General features: G+C 39.3%; 1 protein-coding gene across 5 annotated transcripts in view; it reads right to left on the bottom strand.

Annotated features, from left to right (window-relative positions):
* Positions 1 to 21,915, bottom strand: part of MYOF (myoferlin) — a 121,807-nt gene that overhangs the window by 47,622 nt on the left and 52,270 nt on the right. For 3 of the 5 annotated variants that reach the window (XM_019484240.2, XM_006276618.4, XM_059729975.1), the window contains 14 exons: positions 21,435 to 21,473; positions 19,774 to 19,898; positions 17,863 to 17,979; positions 17,171 to 17,348; positions 16,246 to 16,370; positions 15,186 to 15,292; positions 13,534 to 13,726; positions 12,078 to 12,233; positions 9,250 to 9,381; positions 6,524 to 6,687; positions 2,918 to 3,032; positions 2,458 to 2,563; positions 834 to 973; positions 349 to 522 (listed from right to left, as the gene is read on the bottom strand). In XM_019484240.2, coding sequence (XP_019339785.1) covers positions 349 to 522; positions 834 to 973; positions 2,458 to 2,563; positions 2,918 to 3,032; positions 6,524 to 6,687; positions 9,250 to 9,381; positions 12,078 to 12,233; positions 13,534 to 13,726; positions 15,186 to 15,292; positions 16,246 to 16,370; positions 17,171 to 17,348; positions 17,863 to 17,979; positions 19,774 to 19,898; positions 21,435 to 21,473 — 1,871 coding nt within the window. The remainder of the gene's footprint in view (positions 1 to 348; positions 523 to 833; positions 974 to 2,457; positions 2,564 to 2,917; positions 3,033 to 6,523; positions 6,688 to 9,249; positions 9,382 to 12,077; positions 12,234 to 13,533; positions 13,727 to 15,185; positions 15,293 to 16,245; positions 16,371 to 17,170; positions 17,349 to 17,862; positions 17,980 to 19,773; positions 19,899 to 21,434; positions 21,474 to 21,915) is intronic. The other 2 variants (XM_019484241.2, XM_006276619.4) reach the window with 1 other exon arrangement.

Genomic DNA, 21,915 nt, shown 5'->3' with positions numbered 1-21,915 from the left:
GTTATACCCTTGATCTTGAGTTATACCTTGAGTTATACCCTATTATAACCACAATATCCTCTTCATTTTACTTTGGCAGCAACGTAGCTCATGTCATAATTCAGCCTCCTGCTGCTACATCTCATAAAATAGACTAACAGAAAATAATTCTGAGAGTCAAATAATACAAACGTTAGGTGGATAGCTAACTGATTATGATTCCTTTATGGCCCTAAAAGCTCTGAAATATAGGGAATTACATTGCAATTCAATGATTAAAGGAATAAAATGTCTCATAAAGTTTCTTTTGTATTTAGTGTGCACTTAAATATTCCACTTTTAAAACTTTTTTTCTGTTTTGATATTTACCAGAGCACCTTCAAGTTTGAAGATAGCTGCTGAACCATGAGTCTCTGAAGGAGCCATTTTTCTCCTCCAGCGTCTACGACGGAAAGTATCAGAACTGCGTTGTTTCCAGTGAAATTTCCAGCCAATCAAAGATGCATACTCCCATCCTTCTTGATCTTCATAGGACACTGCTCCCTACAAAACGATCAGAAATATAAACCCTTCATACGATGCTTCTACATAAAAAGTCTGCAATTATTATTGCAGAAATAATTCACCCTTTCTACAATGATAACTAAACATTAGTCTACAACAGAAAATGGAAACTGAATATCTAAAACAAGGAAAGGAAATTTTAAATTCTTCTTCAGGTTTATAACAGGATGTTGTTCTATACTGAGCATACTATAAGCATCTATTTGCTTAACAAAACATGCACCTCTAAAACCTTTTTATTACATTAAGAAATAAAACCTTTGACAACAGTTCCCAGCAGCTCAGCTTACCCTTGCTGCTGCTGCTTGGTTTGGATCCTTCTTGCGTTTTCTCACTAGTCTTCGCCGTCTGTGAGTATGATACATTTTTTCAGCAGCAACCCAAGACTTTGGCTTACTGTCTGGAGGAATAGTAATTCCATATTCCCATCCTAAAACAGGAATTATAATTAGAATCTTTCAGAGGAACAGAGAAGCTTGGGGAATCCAAGTTACAGCAGCTGTATGGATAGTGACATTGCACTGGATAAAAAATGAACTCAAAAGAAACTTAATTCATCACTGTCAAACCTAAACACAGGTCAGTCCTGCCCCCCACCCATGATCCTGTCTAAAAAGTTATGACATTGAAATGTAATACATTTTGTCTCCTTTTTATTTATTTCTGATTTTTGAGATGCTAGAGTGCATTGGACGCACTTTTCCATGCTTTCTCCATAACTGTGAGGACAAGAAACATGCTTTTTAGAAAAGCTGACTCCCTCCTGTACTCATATGACCCAGGAACTTGCTTTTTCAGTAAAAGACCAATTATTGTAAAACTAGCTAGAAATGGAAAAGCTGCTATTTGTGTTGGCTCTATGATTTTGGAATTTAACTACCAGATTCCTAGGGCCCAAACTTTCATGTAGTTCGATTTTCTTTCATGAAAAGCATTGTGGACTTATGCCTTGAGTTTCAGATAGTAATACTTTTTTAAAAATTCCAGGGAACAAACGGCTGTTTAGCATCATTGAAATCTAAGTTTTCTTAGTCCACCTATTTTGTAACTAGCCCACTAAGAATGCTGATACTGTAATGAGTCAAAGCAGGGTAAAAAGAAATAGATGTAAATGCATGGAGGATATGTGTATCTTGAGAGCATGGTCAGACCCTCTTATTTCAAGCCATAACTTCCCCAGGGGGAAACAGTCAACTGTTATTTTATATGTTTTATATTTTAAAGATGAATGGGAGCTTTGCTTTAGTTGTGATTGCAGGATCATGATTTTGGAGTGGAAGGTGATATGTTGTCCTTTAAGACTATTGCACTCTCTGTTACTCAAAGTGACACCCTCAAATTAAGTAGCTTTCAGGCAAACCTTCAAAAAATGAAAAATAAATACACCCACATTTCTACTTGGAAATGGGAATATTAGTGTGATTTTACTGGATACAATAACACATACAAAGAGTCCTCTAGGCACTGTATTTTACTCAATAACAACCTCCATCACCAGCAGCAGCAGCAGCATTTGATGATGGTGTCCAGAGGCCCCTCTCACGATCAAGACCTCACTGTGCTTAGTGCTTTACAAACATCCAAGAAGACTGGTTCCTGCTCCAAAGAAATTGCAATCTACTTAAAATATAGGAGTTAGAAGCTTGTTGTTTAGCATTGGATTCCAAAACTGAGGGCCCCAAATCATACTACAGTTCTTAAAAACTCTCTAAAAATCTACATCCACAAATATTAGATCAGTCTAGAAATAAGAATAATTATCAACAAATATTTATTAACTTGCTCCCTGTTATTTATATTCCAAAATACTGTAGTAAGACGAAAAAGTCAGTGGAAAGTTTTGGAACACATTTTTTTTTAATATACTGTGAACAGTTAGTTCTAATAATCTGTCTATAAAGAGACAAGCTTTACCATTCTCATCCACTGCTCGATTTAAATCAGGTGCCCAGCCATCATCTTCCCAGATCCACCCAGGGGGACAGGTTAATTCACGAGGTGGTGCAGCTTTTTCTCCATTCTTTCAAACAGAAAGAAGAAAAGATTATGATGTCTTCAAATACATAACATTTGAATCGCAATATAACCCATATTGCCAGGCTAGAGAGGAAGTTGATGCAATAGTTCACACCATCATCTTTGCTTTCAGATCAGGAAGAAGCTAATTTTTTTTGTAATATATACTTAGCACAGTTCATTCATAACGTATGCTTTGGAATGCTTATATTGTGCTGAAGTCAACATTCAGTTTTAGACATTTCAAAAACCCTTGAGGCAGGAAACTGGGAAAATTAGAAGTAAAAATTACTGACAGCACTTGTTCTCTCAATAATACATTTATCAAATGAAAAATATTAATTTGTAAGTGTCTTACCACATCTGTGTAACTCTCTTCAGGTGGTTTCCATTCTCCTCCCGGGTAGCGACTCTCATTTTCATACACTTCATCAGTGAATTCAGTATGACCAGCATCAGCTTCAGTCAGCAAGCTGTGAAATCCAAAGTGTTACTAAACATTTTAATTAAATATGGTCAATAAAATTGAAGCATTATCCAGTATATGCATGTGCAGTGGCATACATACATACATAGAAAAACACTGTCCCCTACTGGACAGAAATCAAAACTACTCATCTATGTGCCAGAAGTCCTTTTTTGCTAAGATTAAGTTTCTCCTTCAAGTGTAGTAAGTAGTAGGAGTCAATGCATGTAGACACCAAAGATTTGACTTCTATTATGCTACAACTGGAGGTTCCAGATACCTAAGGTGCTCAAGATAGGCTTAGCTGTATCAGATTTACTTTTCCATAATTTCTTACTACCACTGCTTCTTGAACAGCTCCCTTAGTGGCAGCAACTATGGAAATGTTGAAAACATTAACAGAGAGAAAGAGCAAATGAGCATCTGTGCTTTAACCAGTGTGATATCCAGACCTATTCTGAACACCTGAACTCTAAAAAAGTATTTATTTAAGTATATAAAATACTGATGTATATCATAAACATAGATGCAATTAAAACAAGTATCTTTGGTCACATGGTGTTTTTCTTTTGTGCTTTCTGCTAGCCTACAGGCAATCAATTATTCTGTATATTGAAGGTATATTTCAAGTCTATTTTGTCCATTTTATATTGCAATGTGTATATAGCTAGGGCATTGTTATAGTTGGAAGAGTGAACAGCTATAAAGTAAAAAAACCCTAGCATTTCTTTGAAGACTATGCATGAGTTACAGAAAACTGTACAATTACATAGGATAAAGACGTTGAGACAACTAAATGGGCCACCAAATAATTCTTTTGTCATCTTTGAGTATTTTATTTTTAAATTGTCAACTCAAGACTGGAAAGGTTACTATCATATGAGACAAAATACATTTCACTAAATTCCATCCTCCGTTTGTTTAATAAGGCATTCGAAAACATTACAGGGGTGTAGGTTGTAGCCGTGTTGGTCTAAGGATATAGGCAGACAAGGTTCTTTGGGTGAATCTGATATCTTTTATTAGACCAACTTAAATAGTTGGAGAACAATTTTAAAGCAAGCTTTTGGGTTCAAAAACCCTTCGTCAGGCTAAGGAAGTTCCAGCAGTTAGTGTGTGCTCTTCCTGGATGGAATGAAAAGTAAAGTAGCCAGGGGCTGGGCTGCTATGCATACAAGACAGGCAGTCAGTGAAAATGTAGATTGAGGAGTCAATGGGTGACAGACAGGCTGGGGGGGAAGAGAAGGGGGATGAATAGTGGGGAGATACCTGGGGAGTCAGATGTCAGGCAGGTTATAATGTGTCATAAATCCAATGTCTATATTTAGTCCATGATTTTTAGTGTCCAGGAGGTTGTTGAAGTGGAGTTCATAGACTCGTCTCTGGGAAGTGTTTTGTAAGCTTCCTTTGAGGATCAGGACTGAGAGATTGGAGAGAGTGGTTTTCTTGTGAGAAATGTGCCCCCACAAGTAATTGGGTATTTCTGTCTTAGATAGATTTCCAGGTTGCATTCATTCTGGTGCACAGTTGTTGTTTGGTCTCTCCTACATATTTTCCATCAAGGCATTTGGTGCATTGGATGAGATATATTACATTTCTGGAGGTGCAGCTTTAAGATCCGGGGATGCTGATGGCTCTGCTGTGGGGTGTAGTTATTGTGGGCGTGGTGGAGATCTGTTGGCAGGTTTTTCATTTCTTGTCATGGCACGGTCTGGATCCATTCGGTGTGTTCTGGGCTTGAGGAAGTTTGCTTCTGGTGATGAGGTTGGCGAGGTTCGGTGCTTGTTTTGAAAACTAGGATGGGTGGCTCTGGCAAACTTCCTCAGGCCCAGAACACACCAGGTACTTCTCCACTATTCATCCCCCTTCTCTCCCCCCCCCCACCCAGTCTGTCTCTCACCCACTGACTCTTCAATCTACATTTTCACTGGCTGCCTGTCTTGTATGCATACCAGCCCAGCCTCTGGCTTTTTTACTTTTCATTCCATCCAGGAAGAGCACACACCAACTGCTAAAACTTCCTTAGCCTGATGAAGGGTTTTTGAACCTGAAAGCTTGCTTAAAAATTGTTCTCCAGCTATTTAAGTTGGTCTAATAAAAGATATCAGATTCACCCAAACAACCTTGTCTGCCTTAGAAAACATTGAAACCTGTTTTGAAATGCCATCTACTGGCCAAATGTAGTTGTACAGATTATTTCCTGTCTGGTAACAGAGCTGTAAATGCATTTGTTTACATATATTTAACTGATGGTTTTTAATTAATCAGCCTAAATGTCACCTTATGAATATTTCTGCTTTCCTACATCATGTTTTCATTAACTGAAAATAACCCTCTTAAAAATCAATCTATCCATGCAAAAATTTAATCAATATATTTTAAAATGGACCCAATAGTATCTTCCTGTGAAAATAACTGATTGACAGTGCTTCTTGCTACCACAATATTAGGGGAAAAAACCAACAGGGGTGAACTTTTGGCCCCCGTGAAATCAATGGGAGTCTTCCTTTTGACTTAACTGAACCAAGATTTCATCATAGTTCTATGACAGCTCAGTTCATTTTATCACTCTGTATGTGAATATGCCCAGTTGTTAGGCTACATGCCATATAAAACTCTTAAAGTTCAGAATGAATCTGGAGCAGATTTCTGGTCTGGACCCAATCAAGGATTATAAATTATCCTGAGTGCCAGTCTCAAGGTGTTGCTACGAGTTATTTTTCAGATGTGTTAAGGGCTCTTAAAATGAGTGTCTGCACATTAGGACAAGAAACTATGAGGTAAGTGTTCTCCAACCATAGAGAGAATCATCTTCCATTGAGGATTATCTCTAACTCTTGTTGCACAGCTCATGTAACAGTCCCCCTAGACTGCTCTACAGGGCCAAGGTGAGTGGGAAGCAGTCTGCCAGCAGCCCAGGAGGCACCACTTCAAGACATCCCCAGAGTGACAACAGGGAGAGCCCTAAAGGAATTTCAATCCCCTTTCTGTTCTGCTCTTATTTGGGGCTCCCCCCACCACCACTTTGAAGCACAGGATGATGAATACACATGATGCGGTGGGCGCTTTAATTAGAGCGGTTCTGAGAGCAGCTCTAATTAAAGCACCTCCCCCTCCCGCCCAAAGCATGTGTATAGATGCCCCAGGAGTCTAAGTGACTTGGTCTCTGGGAATTGAAGAACTGAATCCAGTGTTCTCAAATCCCAATGTATTTGTCTAATCACTGGAAGTCTTTTCTACAGTGTTTCATGATGAGCCCATCTACCTTTTAATAAGACCAATGATGTTTCTATAGTTGTTAAATAAATTTGGCCATTGGGCTAACTTACTTTCATAAAAAACTCATTCAGAACTGTTTAAAAGCTTTCCAACCACACTTTACCCTTAAAAAACAAAGTCTGGGCTTATTCTATACATTCTGAAATTAAATAAGTGATTAAAATAACTAAGAAACACTGCACATTTATGTCTAATGGTATAGAAATAAAAAAATCTGACCTCCTTTCTGGATCAACTGTCCAGTCTCCTTCCCACTCCCAGCCTTTTGGGGGCAGAAAGTACTCTCTTTTTAATTTGATTTTTCCTGTGACATCAGAAAATTTGTGACGACCAACAAGTCCAGAGGTTCCCCATTTTCCAAACATAAATGCCTGATTTTCATACTGTTTGAGGGGAAAAAAAGAGCACTTTGGAGTCCAAAACCCATTTTTAAGGAAACAGAAAGGCGTATTTATGTTACTATAAACATTCTATAATACCTAAATCAAAGGGTCTACTTACCAGACGGAAAGGTTGTATAAGTTACCTTAAAAACACTAGTGCATTATATAAGCACAAATGCAGCATGGTTACTTACCAAATTTGACCATGTTCAAATGCAAGGAGGGAGGCCAGTTAGACAAAATACTTGTTTTTTCAAACAAACTCTATTTCATATCTTTGTCATTATTAAGTTCCAAAGTGAGGTGTGGTATAACATTAGCAGCATCAAAAAGTATATGAAAAGGTTTGCTCCTTGCACCTATAGTAATAATTTTCATGTAACTAGCAGCATCCTGGTGATGACTAAGGATTAGTCTTAGTAAAACTATTAGATAGTCATAATTAGATCTCCAGATGGAGCAAGGCATGTGTTATCTCCTCTTACACCTGCTGCCCCTGCCACATTTCTGCTCCACATCTAATATGCCAGTAGCAATGACTTCAGTGTCCCTTAATTTCTTAGTGTCATTTCTTTGTCTTCTTCCATATTGCACCATAACCAGTGGTGTAACAAGACAATATAGTGCCTGGAGAAAACTCTGCAGGATAGTGAAGGGTGGGGAGAAGTGGTTCCAAGAGTTGGGAGAGTAGGGGTGCAGGTTCTGCAACATGGGGATGGGGGGTACTCAGATTCTGAGAACAGGGGCTGGGAGGAGTGGGTTCTGAGAGTGGGAACACAGGTTCTGAGAGGTGGGGGGAGAGGCGGGGGGCCAGGGGAGGAGGCACAGTGGCATGTCATGTCAATCTTAATGACACTACACAGGGGTGCGGGGGTAGATTCCAGCACCTCTTCTGACTTCGGTCCTGGGGCAGGTGCCCCTCTCACCCACTCCTACTTATACTACTGTCCATAAGCAGCTGTGAGTCTACACTCAAACCATATCCTCTCCTCATTTAAACCCTCTGCTACAAATGTACTGCTTCTATGCAGCCTCTAAACAAGAGCTTTAACTTTTCGGTAAGCAAATTTCCACTGAACTCTGGTTATGAAAACCAGCTGTGCCATAATGAAGAGCTGTATGTTCCTATTAACTTGTACTTTTCCACTTCAAACCGCCCTCCCCCCTTGTTGTTACTACCTCATGTTAAGCTGGCAACAGAGAAAATTAGACTGAAAGCTCATCAGAGCAGCTACCATAAGCCTTTTGCTGATCTTAGACCAGTTTTACACTAGTTGATAGAATTACTCCTGGTTTACATTGTTTTTTATTAAATCAGATTCTGGCCCTGTTCTCCCTTCTAGCCTTCCGCTTTGTCCTGTAATATTCCCAGAAGCATTTCAGATTACTGCATAAAAAGTTAAAATAGTAATGCATCTCTCATCTTGTCAGATTTTAGATTTAAGAAATCATGGATTGTAAAATGTATTTTAAAATAGACTTTACAACAATGTTTTTCTTACCACCATGTCACCCAATTGTACAAGTCATGGTGACGAAGGATGCTGTAATGATGTCATGTTAGCAGCATTTTAGTGATCATATTGACTTTGGATCCAGTACTAGTGTACCCATTTATTATTAGCTGAAGCATGTAAAAACAGTATGAGGCTTATAATCAACAAAATGATACAATTTATCCCTAGATTAGTTTAGATCAGTGGTTCTCAACCTTTTTAGACTTGAGGCAGTCTTTGTTAGACTTGACGCACCCTTGGAAAATGCCAGCTTCTAGTTTTCACACCTTTTTCAACAACAGAAAAATAATAAAGTAATTGTTCTGTTGCAAAGACCATAGGAATATTACAACAGGGCAGAGTTGTTTTAACACTGTGGGTTCCTATTTGAAATCTCTGGGTTTGCCTTGGGAATCATGTTTGCACATCTAAAAGTGCAAACATTGTGAGGCATCAGTGGTCTAGATTCTTCTGCTATTACGATCTGTAGGAACACAGCAAGATGCAGGGGCTACTTTAACCAGTTCCCACCTAATTCTCACCAATCACCATCCTGTTACATATGGTAACTCTTAACACTGGAATATTACTATAAGTTCCCTTGCCAGTGGAATTCGCTGTATTTCCCCCAGTATTTCCTCTATTTTTCCATTCAGTGAATCAAACTGATTAGATTAACCATTACTAAACAAAGCAGCCTACATTGATAAATCCTCTGTTCAGATACAAAGTCAGTCAAATAACGGTTCTTGATACACTCACACATTCTAATTAAGATTCTAATCTTAGATACACTAATATAAATATAAATTAACTGTACAGCTGTCACTGGAGTACTACAGATTTCTACCTGTCTAATCAAATCAGTAGCTGGCCTTTTGAAGTTGTTAAAATCATCATTTGGCAGACACAGCTGACTTTTTCTTCACTGTCTTGTATGTTGTCTTCGGAAAAATTATTATAATGCTCCCTTTTTGCCAGGGCCTTCTGTCATCATTTTAGTATAGGTCTGGAATTAATGGTGTTTCTTGTAAGAAAATAATGCATTCAATGTTACTGAACATACCATTTCTGCAAATACACTAAATGTGCCTTCTGCAAAGCTATTAAATTTCTTCTCAACTGCAGTCAACCCAAGCCATATGTTAACTCGCAACTCCACTGGAATTTTGACATCTTTGGTCTTGTCCTGTGGATACTGAAGTATGTAAACAGGACAGTTATACAATAATTTTAAGTTTGATACAATGCGCTCAATGATAACAATGATACAATGATAACAGCTCAGGCATATAGACATGCATACAGAAATAATATATAGTTTGCTCATAGATTCATTTCTTTTTTAGTTTTTGCTTCACATTGCCTCTGGCAGCAGAACCCCTGTAGTTTGGCAGCAGCGAAGGAGTTTAATACTGCCAGAAAATAGCATATAAGAATACCATCTTGTAGAGCCAAACACATTAAAACTGTTTCTCAATCCTTTCCGGTATTTCCTTTCCCAGGTCTGATACACTAATGATTTTAAGAACAATTATAACTTAAGAATTCAGTTTTGATATTCATGCTTCTTTTGTCACAGGAAACTTGAAATACAAAACTTGGAATGTTCCACTCAAGGAGCAAGATCTATATACAATATAAAAATGGTTGGACACAAAAATGTTAAGGTTTAGGCCTTGTCTGTGTAGTAATATTATACCAATCTAATTATACTGTTTTAGCTATGCATATATAACCCTCATGTAGACACTCATATTGTTGAGTAAGAGTCCCTTTTTCTGGTTCAGTTAATTCCATGTATAAAGCAACAAACGTAACTAGGAAAAGGAAGTCTTATTCAATTATAAGGGCATGGACCTATGGAACATTTACCATGGAGTAAAAAGGAGTTTTACAGTATGTCAGCTGCTTCATGGTAAGTGACAGTGTACCTCTTTTTGCCCCTTTTTACCCCACAGAAAGAAGCAACTAACCAGTAGTAACTAACTCCTCTTTCATTGAGGGCTAAGCTGTTGTGACTTACCTATACTTACCACAAGAGCATACACACAGGTGGTTACTGGCACAGTAGCCTATTTTACTGCACATTAGAGCATCATGGCAAAAACCACACTAATGTGCAGTAAAATTAGGCTACTGTGAATTAAGCATCACTAAGCATGCACTTTTGCTACTTAGCATTAGAGCAGCCTAATGCACATTTAATCAGTACCTCACATAAGAGGTACTAAATTTAATGCACAGTAGCAAAAACGCACTAATGAGTGTGTAGACACACCCAGTGAAGCCCTATTCTGTTTTACTACACAGTAAGTTTCCCATATGTCCATGCTCTAAAAATGTTCAAATGAGGCATTATACTAGTATAATTACAGCAGTATAATTAATCTGATACTGCTAAATTAGGGAATCCCCTTGTTTAATTTAGGTTTGGATTGACATCCAAAATTTTGAAAATTTATCTGACATTTCTCTGAATTATTCAAATTCTTCACCAGTGACAGATCCCTCCTTTGCTAAGGACAGAAGTTACACATAAACTGGTTTAACTGATCAGAAACTGGTTTAAACTTGTAACAGAACAGAAGCTCAGTGCAGATAAACCAGTTTCAAAATGGCTGAAACCAGTTTAAGATAAACCTGGTTAAAGGTAGTATCAGACTTAACTGATTTGGCTCAAACTGGTTTATGGAACTTCTGTCCCAGACCCTTTTCTGGTTTAAGTTAAATCACAGTCCCCCAGCATCCCAGCATGCTTTCCTGCCCTGGGATGGGCTGTGCTGTCTGCTCCAGAGAGTAGGGCTGGCCCTGCCACTCTAGTTGGAGCAGTGAGGGCTGGTTGACAACGGGGTGGAGGGGGGCAAGACCGCACCCTCCAGGCAAACCAAGGCTGGGGGCTGGGGGCTGGGGCCAGGGAGGGGGGGTGTTAAACACCTCTTTCCCCACTCAGATTTACTGCTGGCTGCAACTGTGGACTACAAATCCCAGAGGCACCTGGAAGCAGGAAGAGGAAGTGATAAGCAACCCTGCAGAGTCCTGCTGCTGGACTGCATATGGACTGCAAATTCCAGAGACCTCAGTGGCAGCAGGAAGAGGAAGTGAATACACAGCCAGAGAGCCATGCTCTAGCATTCCCGGCTTCTGGCCTGTGCTGCATTTCCTGAATCAAAGGTAAATGCCTGTTCACTTCCATTTCAATTTAATATGTGCAACTTAGACTAACCTGCAAAGACTGAATTGATTCAGCCTGAGGCTTTTTGACTATCTGTATCTCCCAGCAGCACTAACCCAGCAGTGGCTGAATATTTGGCTCAGAATACTGAGCTCTCTGATATGCATTTGAGCCCAAGGACCAGAAGTTCATTCTGATTCTGGTTTACAATGATTATGATTTGTATGCTGTTTTGAAGAAAGCAGATGCAGTTTCATTCTTTGTGCCTGACACCTTCTATCAGAACCTTGTCACCCCATCAGTCTAGAGTTTTACACACTTCTTATGGTGCTGTTTGACTGTACCATATGTCCTGCCAGCAATTTGAGCTGCTGTCACCTACTCAGGAGTTATTCTGCCTCATTTTGTTGTAAGTTACACTAGAAATACCTTTCCTCCATGTTATAGAATAAAAGATACAGTTGGTCTCTATGTACCTTTATGGATGTATATGTGCCTTTCATAGATTTAACTTCACATAAATAAGAGAGAAAGTTCTGGTATGAACAAAAGTAACACATTTCTTTAAAGCCAGAATTTAGGCTAATCTTTTGGTGGTCTAAATTCTATTTTGATTTAGTTGGCTAGGCCATTTAGACCTAGTAGCCATTTAGATGACCTAATCATAATAGAATGTGACCCGTAGTATTTAAAATTGCACAAAAGTATTATCAAGGTACCTTTAAAAAGATGGTTTGGGTCTTTCCACAGTGTTTACCAGAAGATTCAGGACTTGTGGTAGAATACAAAACCTGGTGTGCGGGAATGCGGGCATAGGCAAGTCTCTTCTCCCCTCGAATCATCCAGATGATTACATCAGGCATGCTGTTTTGTGACTTTTTTTAAAGGAAAAGTAAAAAGTTGAGTAATTAATAGGATGTAAATGAATTTAACGCTTAGAAAGCAAAACAAGAACCAGGGATCTTTTAGTGATTTATCACTTAAGATAAAAATAACTATGGATTTGTGTTGCTAATATAGGGGAGGGAAATGGATTTCTTTTGCAAAAAATTAAATGTCATATTATTCTGAAAAGTTTAATGCAAACACCAAGCAGGTTTCTGGAAAGTAAAATAAGTCTTATAAAAGGACTGAAAAATAAGCTGCAGGTTTTCTAAAACCACATAAGAATGTAAGAAGTGCCATACTGGGTCTGACCAATAGTCTATCTCAGGAGTGCTCAACCTCCAGCCCACAGGCCAAGTGAAGCCTGTGGAGCCATCTCATCTGGCCCACAGGGATCCCAATGGGTCTGGAAATTTAGCAGTGGGAGGGAAGTGGCTATTAATACAGCCACACTCCCCCATGCCAAATTTCCAAACCACATGCCTGTACATGTCCCTTTCCCATGCCTTACCTCTTCACACCCCCACCCACTCCCTGCTTCTGGTTTAGGGATGGGCCATGCCCCTCCTGCAGGGCTGGGTTAGGGCTGGACCATGCTGCCTTGTTACCCCTCTGCCCGCACAAGACCAGATCTAGCTCCTTTCCCCTATAGGGACACACTGGGGCTGGCCTGCCCCCTGCACCTCTAGGCACAGCTGGGTGGTGCCCGCCATGCTTGTCCCATGGGGCGGATTGGGACCACTGGTTAGATCTGGCCTGTAGATGGACTGGGCACTACCCATCCAACCTACCAAGCAAAATGGTTGGGTACCGCTTGTCTATCATCTAGCTCAGTATCCTGTCTCCAACAGTGGCAGAAATGGAAGCTCTAAAGGAAGAGCTTTGAACTGGATATCTCTAGTGTGATCTGTCCATTATTCAATACTCTTCCTTGCATCCACTATTTAATGGTTTAAAGATGCCAGAGGAAACATCTCCAACCATTCTGTTCAATAGCCATTGTGGGCACATTCACATGAGCGCGCATGTGCCTTTTGCCCCGCCTCAAACCCCTTTATGTAGATTAGAAGTCCGTGGTTCTTTCCTGCTGTTTTTGCTGAAGCATAAGTCACAATAAAGCCAATTACAATTAAAACATATTTATATACATTTGACAGACCTTTTGATCTTTATACAGTTTTCTTTTGACTTGTATGAAGATACAAACTATTGAAATTGCTGCAGGTGTCTTGGTTGTTTTGCTGAAATCAAATATTTTTAAATTAATTTTATATACTTTCAAGTACCAACCTCTTCACTTAGCTGCACTAATTTATCCAACCAATCTTCAATTTCTGGTAAAGTGACCTTCATATCTGTAGCTTCAAGTCTCATCCTCGTTGCTGCCTCTTGAATTTGTTTGAGAGATCTGAGGCGTAGTTTTTGGATCTGTGTGTCAAGAATTGTGACATTGGATTTACCTTCTATGAGGGGGAATGGTTTACTGAAAGAAAGAATCAAAGCATTTATTAGTGATAAAAACCTTTCCCTTTTAACATCTAATTGCATTAAACAATGTTTTGAGGTGCATATTTAGGCACTCCTATGAGGAAATAGTTAGATGGACTCTAAGCCTTTCATTGCAATTACAATCTGACCTAAATCCAGAGTGTGGGTACAGAATCCAATTCTGCAGACACTTCCTATTTGGTGTAGTGCTCACAACAAAGTTTAAGCCCTGAGGACAATGTTTAAGCCCTGAGGACAGGTGTTTACTATAATAAACCCAAAGTAAAACACTTGAAGATAGATGAACACTAGGGCTGTGAGAAGCTTCAGTCCCTGATTCAATTCGACGGAGATTCGGCCTGATTCAATGGCCGAATCTGAATCAAATCAGAGAACCCTCTAATCTCTCCGAATTGAATTGGAACCCTCTGGCCCCCTTCAAGCCCTGGTGTTGTTGTGTGCCATTTGCTGGAGCTCTGCCCACTCCACAGTGCAGCCCCGCACCCTCCCCCACCAGGAAGAGGCTCCTGCTCCCCGACACCATGGCAGGGGCTGCTGCTGCCATCAAGAACCCTGCCCCTTCACTGCTGCAGCAGGGCTGGGCCACAGCCAGATGCTAGCCAGTAGGGCCTCTTAGGTGGGGGGCAGGGAGGGGGGTTATTCTCCCATCCCTCCGGTACCCAGCAGAAGGCACACTAGGGGGGCTTATTCTGCTGATTGCCCCAAGCAGGGAGCAAGCAGTGGTGGTGGCAGTCAGGGCTGGCAGGACCCAGCTGTGGTCCCCTGGGGGCACTGGAGGTGCAGGGGGGAATATCCCCCCTCCTTGCCCCCTCTGCCTCAGGAACCATGCCAGCACCTAGCCCCACTGCTGCAGCAGCAAGGGGGGAGCACCCGGCAGACCTGGCTCAGGTCCCTGCTGGTGGGACAGGGAGGGTAAACCCCTCTCTAGCCAATTCAGCCAAGGCTAATGCCCAGGCTGACCATGACCCTCCCACAGCTTCCCTACAGCCAAGGGCACACACTAGTGTCCCACAGCTCTTGGCCTGAGCAACTGCAGGCATGTGCTGGCATGTTCTCAATCCAGGCAGAATGTCTGTACAGTTACAAATTGGTTCAACCTAGGCAGGTTAGACTAACCTGTAAAGATTGAATCAGTTCAGGCTCTGGCTTTATGAATGTCTGTCCCTACCCCAAGTGTAAGAAGATACGCAGATAAGCACAGATCAGGCTCCGGTTTGTCCTTGCCTGGCCAATCCCCCACCCCCACTGCCCAGCCTCTCTTCCAAGAGGTAAGCACTGTAATATGCAAATCAGTTTTTGAAATTGGAGGCTACTTGATTCACAAAAGTTATAGAGAGGTGTTTGAATCCAATGAGGAGTCCTTTGAATCCAAAAAAAGTTGAGAAACACTGCCCTAAAATGAAGACTTCCAAGATAAATAAAGGTACTTTTACCTTGTATCTTCTACCAGTTCATCAATCAGCTTTAGCCATATTTCAGCCAACTGGTTTTCAGAAATTTTAGCCTGCATTCCAGATTTTAAGGCAGCTATGTTGAATTGCTGAATGTTTTAAAAGAAAAGGTTCAACACATGAACAAAAACGGTAAAAAAAACCCTAAGTGCAATAGACTTAGATGTTTAAACTTTATTCATCTTTAATTGGACTGCTCCTGCACAATCAAATAAAATTCATAGGTGTTAGGGTCAGAAGGAACCTCAATAGATCATCGAGTCCGACCCCCTGCATAGGCAGGAAAGAGTGCTGGGTCTAGATGACCCCAGCTAGATGCTTATCTAACCTCCTCTTGAAGACCCCCAGGGTAGGGGAGAGCACCACCTCCCTTGGGAGCCCGTTTCAGACCTTGGCCACTCTAACTGTGAAGAAGTTCTTCCTAATGTCCAATCTAAATCTGCTCTCTGCTAGTTTGTGGCCATTATTTCTTGTAACCCCCGGGGGCGCCTTGGTGAATAAATACTCACCAATTCCTTTCTGTGCGCCCGTGATGAACTTATAGGCAGCCACAAGGTCGCCTCTTAACCTTCTCTTGCGGAGGCTGAAAAGGTCCAGTTTCTCTAGTCTCTCCTCATAGGGCTTGGTCTGCAGGCCCTTAACCATACGAGTGGCCCTTCTCTGGACCCTCTCCAGGTTATCCGCATCCCTCTTGAAGTGCGGCACCCAGAACTGCACACAGTACTCCAACTGCGGTCTGACCAGTGCCCGATAGAGGGGAAGTATCACCTCCTTGGACCTATTCGTCATGCATTCTGATGGACCTTCCTCCTCTTCCTCCTCCTTCTTGCAGTACAGTAAATGGGGGCAGTAAGGGTGGGCAAATGGCAGGGATGTGGCTAACAAAATTATGGACTTTGCATCATTACGGAGAGAAAAATATGGGTGATGGAATTTGATTCTATAATTTGCTCTTAAAACTGACCTTTCCAACCCATCCTTAAATCTTAACTTCACAAAAATAATTCAGGCAAGTGTAAAAGAGAGGTCATAATTGACATACCAGTCTTTCAACCATGGTTAAGATTACATTCACTGAGTCCAATCTGTGGCTTATGTCCTCCCAAAAGGAAGTCAGTGTCACTACTGGCTTTGTGTTTGCCCAAGGCAAATAATAATAATAGTTACCTGTGAATAAAAGAGTCACAGGTCAGAACCATATTTAAGTGTTTGAAAAATACTTAATTAGGACTGGATACTACCATCCCTATTCACAGAGTAGCATTCAATTCTGTGAACAGTTCCACAGATTTCAGCTTACCTATTCAGTGGCATATGCAGAATATTGTCCTAGTTTATCCAAAGGATTTAGTAATTTTCAAGTCAAGTAGTAAGCATTTGACTTGAACTATTTAGAAAGACAATAGAGCTTTACAAATAATCCAATAGCATTTGTACTAAACTGTCTCTAGTAACTTGGATATCTGAATAACTTTTTGTTTTTATCTTCTTAATAAAAAGTTTTAATATCATTTTATGAAAGTTAAATTGACTGCTCTGTCTAGTAGTTAAGCATGAAAATGGCTTAAAGTTTGAAAAACTTTAAATAAAATAAAAAAATCAGGATCTATTTGTCACTATTCCATTTACTCTACCTGCTTCTAAAATGTCAAACCTCTTGTCTGAGCAACAAATTATGAAGCCGGCAGAAAAAGTTTCAAAGGACATTTTCTGCTTTCATTTCTAGTTTTTCTGTAGTTTACCATTTTTTCACTGAAATCTTTTTTGGAGTGCACCAATGGCCTGATCCAGATTACACTAAGGTCATATGTAACTAGCCACAACATAGCCAAAGCTACCAAGAGCAAGTATCAATTAATGTTTTCAGTACTATTTCAACAAACGAATTACAGAATAAACATATCCCCTCCCCTCAACCCACCAAAGAATTCTATATCTTTAGAGCCATATTGTGGTAGTGTGCTTACCATCAAATACTGCACGACTGTACTGAGTTGTGGATGCTAAAGGCTTACATGTGGTATCAAACTTGTTGCCATAATTACCGATGCTAACTTCAAACTGGATAGGCTCACCAGTATCTTGCAGCATGGTAGCAGAATGAAATACAGCAGCCAGACTGTACTTTCGTCTACGCTGATATTTCTAAGGCATAACAAGAATATTTTTGTTTAGTTAATTATATGTACATAGTATATGTACATAGTAATAGAAACTTTACTTAGTAAAGACTTTACATAGACTGTACATAGTAAGAGAGACTTAGAAAAAAACTGCAATATCTAAATGCAAACATCATATACCTTAATGCATGTATAAATTTCTCTAAAACTCATAAACACAGATTACATATATTACACACACAAAGAAATACAGAAGAATACAAAAATAGTACTACATAACAAAATATGCAGAATTTCAAAAATTCCTCAAATTAAAATGTCTAGACTGCAGACATGTGACAAGTAATTTTTGCAGCCATAAAGTCTATAATATTTTCCCCAAAAGTCTTAGTAACTTGAATAAATCAGGATAAATAATTTCCCTGATTAAAGGATTCAATTATTGCAATTTTTGTAAATCTTGCAGTTCTCTAAAATAACCTTCCCCCTCCCCCAATATCACACCTCTTTATATTGCCAAATGAACTATAAATTACCTGAACAACCAGTATGTCATCACTGGGTAATGCCTCTATTTTTTTATTAACAGGGTTGCTTTCAAGTACTGTAGATAATTCAACTAGGATTCTGCCTCTGTAAGCCACTCCTTCCCCCTGAAAGAGAATTACACATTCATTACAGTTTCATATGTAACTGTTAAAGAAGCAAGCTTCTTCTTTGTCCTACAAACATGGTGGTAAAAGCTTGCTTCTGCTGAAATCATCTTAAACCTCCCATTGATTTCAGGGGGATCAGAATTTCACCTGGTATAAGGTAAAATAATTTAGATTCAAACATTTTAATTATGTGCTTCAATAATAATTAGAAACAAAGAGCAATATATTGGGAAATAAGAAAAATCAGAAATGCAGTGTTGCTATCTGTTTTAGCATGTATGCTGGACAGTGCCAACAATATTGCTGTCATTAAACAAATCTTACATAATAAGAACCTATAATACAGACTGAATTTGAAGACTACCATAGGAAACTACTTTCTCTTAGGCTGAAAAAATAGCTGACACCGAGATACAAATGTTACAAGCACCAGTCAAGAACTATTATCTCTAGAGACTGCATTTTCAGGAGAAATTCCTATAAACTATATCTTTCAGCCTCTCCACATTTCATTTCTCCTTCTAAAGTTGTATCTTAATCTTAAATGAGTCACCTAACCAGTTGCCTTCTTCTAGCCTTTTCTATATCAGCATCTGTCTTGGACAAATGCAGAGCTTTAGCAATTGTATTGACAGCTCTTTAGGGCAGGAACTTGTGGAGGAAGATATTTTGAGATCCATAAGGAAATCTCACAGACCTTGGAGCATACAGAATAGTTGGAGAATCTGCAAGAAACCCACACTCTGCCAAGGACCTCTCAGCTAGCATTGTTCCCTGAAGTCTTGTCCTGCCATTGCTAACAATTGCCCCTGGCCCACCACCTTCCTTGAGTGTATTTGATGGTACGTAGCAGTGTTCTGTCTTAAAAAGAACATACCATCAGTTTGACAAGGGATGCCACCACACAAATGCAATTCCAAAATCCCAGGTGTGCATAAATTCTGTTTGTGAGTTGTATGGGTAGGAAGCAGGATGACAAAATGAAATCATATTGTCTAAACCCTCTCTTCTTGAAAACTTAGGAACATAGGTTCTACTTTTTTACATCCCTTCTCTGGGATATTTATTAGTTCATGGTTAATTCTTCAAAGCAAACTTCCTGGAGATGGGGGTCACTGAATTGGCAGTGGTCTCAGCCATCCAAATCTGGAGAGGCACCAAAATCTATGGGAAAGTTTCAAGGATCTTGGAGCATTTGAGGGAGGATGGGGATGTTTTCATGGGGGCTCTATGCATCCCCTCCAAAAACAACTCTCTTCTCTTCTTTGCCTTGATACCAGTGCTCCCAATGAAAGACTGGGAGCTAATCACTGCCTCAGCCACTGCTCCATGTCTCTTTATGTGGATGTTCCAATATGTAAAGGGTCACAACTTAAAATAACAGTGGTAGGTTCTCTTATTACTGCAACACTGTAGATGTGGAAGGGGCTCAGCTATTGAGAATGAACATATAGATATCAGTGATAAGGCTGTTACAGGACAGGGAGAAGAGGTTCCGTATAATACCATGCATTTGTTGCTATGAAGGGGGAGTCCAAAGGCCTAAATCTCTATGATCTCAAATATTCTTTTAAGAGTATATATAATAATGAAGCTTACAAATGGAAATAACCTGCTTGCTTGATTTTATTAAGAATTGTTGGCCTAAGCATATCAGTTATTTTACAAGATACTAATATAAACTCTTTTTCTTAAGTTTAAGACAATATAATAAATAAAACAAATTCATACATGCATTCATTGGTGACAATAGATGTTTTTGACTGTCTGTGTTACAAAAGGGAAACTAACCGTTCCAGAGTTTAGTTCATCATATGGGTCCAGGAATCCTGTATATTCTCTTGGGCTTCCATACAGGTTTAGGTAACAGGGCCCAAATGTTGGTAAAAAGCCGATTTCTGTTTCACCTGTACTTACTAGTAGGCAAACATCATTATTAGAAATTAGCAAATCATCTTTCAGACATATGAGTCCCCTGAATATTAGATGCAAAGGCAGGGAAATAAATGTTAAGTGTTAGTTATTAGTAAAGTAAGAACACTTTTTTTCCATGGGCTTGTCACAATTAAATAAAAAATAGTTATACCAATGGATGTCCCATCCCTGGTGTTTTACTAGGCTTAAGGTTTTTGTTAGATACTAGTTTTATGCCTTACAAAACTTACAGAATAGCCTGTTCTTATTCTAGTTTAACAGTTCTGTTTAAGTGAAAGGCCAATGCAATTTTAAAACAGAGTGTAAAAATTTCAATGTAAAACATTTTAAATGAAATTGAACATTAGGCACCACTGGCACTCATTTAACCATTCAAAGGATTGTTAATCTAAACAAATATAATCAATATGCACAGTAGTGGGAAGGTTACTGTTCAGTACCACAAAATATGATTGTAGTGTGCTAACAGTTCATGTCTGTTATTAGAAAGACTAATTAATACATTCTGTAAAACTATTTATCATTAAGTAGCCTATAAACCATACATGTGTCACATAAATAATGGATCCACTGTTAGGTTTGATAATAAGGAGCTAAATCCTTCAAGCTCTTCACTAGTGCAGCCTTGACTACTGAGCAAGATATAGTAAGACTAGATGGTCAATGAAAGCGCATGTGAATGTCTTACTGTATCTTACTTTTAGGGGCTGGTCTTACTTGAAATTAAGAGATAGGACTTGAATCATTTTAGTTTCTGCCCTGGCTTCTGTTGTCAGAAAGTCTGTTGGGAAGAAAGTTAAGAAAATACAAAGGGACCGATATCACCGAAGGGACTGGAACTGGTCAGCACTGCCTCACAGGTGTCTTATGACTGGTTGGAGAGGATAAACAGCCAGACACTTATGGGCGGTGGGGGTTAGTTTGTCTCTGGAATGCTCTGATTTGGATGGAAAAGTCTGGGCTTCTAAGAAAACAAAGCATTTGGGTAGATAAAATTGTCAACAAGCAGCTGCAGTCCAGCTGTGTATTGGAACTTAAAATGCACCTATTTCTATTAAAGCAATTTTCAAAAAGAACTCTAGATCATAAAGCAAAGATTAATTTGTGGATAGTTAAGTCAAGTTCAGATGTGTTTATCCACCAGTTAAGCATAAGCAAAGTTGCTAAATATTTTCAGCAGTTATTTATTTGCAAGGAGATATGCAGCAGCATACACAATTCTGAATTTCATTGCTAGCTGAAAAATTGCAAGCCATTTGTCAGAGCACTTAATAATTGAAAAGACTATATGCTCAATGCTAAAATGCAGCCCCCAGCATCAGCCATCCAGAAGTATTTTCAAGCCAGTTCCAGTGCCAAAACTGCTTTAAACAGTAAATCATATTTAATGATCAACAAGCATATTTGTAAGACAACTTTCAAAATGTTTTTCAACTTAAGCTTAATTTTGTTTTGAGAAAATATTATTCAGTTTGGGCACCGGAAAGCAAAATCAAACAACAGATCAAGATATAAACCTTCATATGATGAAGACCCAGCTCCCGAAGATGAAAACTCTATATTATTAAAAGAGAAGAGGTTAAATGACAAGAAATTATAGAGCTTATACAAGTATCAGAAACAGTCTCCTTTAAAACTAAATTGAACCTGAAATTATTCTGAAGTGGCCTGGAATTTGGCTTCTTCACTAAAATGTTGAGGGACTTCTCTAGTTTTATGAATTGTAGGCACAAAAAACATTTCTAAGGTCAACAGCAAGGGTGTTTACACAGCTATATATAGGATAGGACAGCTAGCTCAGTTATCAGAAGCTGTATAATAATGTTCAGCCTGTACTAACATACCCTGCATCTCATCAGGGCAATTAGACAGGACAACTAATTAAGCTGCTGTGCTGCTAATGTTCCCTAATTTTTTTCTTTTAGAGATAAATTGTGTTGTATAGATATGCTACAAAATATAAGACATTATTTGGTGTCTGAATTTTAACTTCTTTGT

The sequence above is a fragment of the Alligator mississippiensis genome, chromosome 6 (assembly GCF_030867095.1).
Source record: "Alligator mississippiensis isolate rAllMis1 chromosome 6, rAllMis1, whole genome shotgun sequence".
NCBI classification, from domain to species: domain Eukaryota; kingdom Metazoa; phylum Chordata; order Crocodylia; family Alligatoridae; genus Alligator; species Alligator mississippiensis.
Note: the sequence above shows the minus strand (reverse complement) of the source record. Positions and strands in the feature narration are given on the sequence as shown.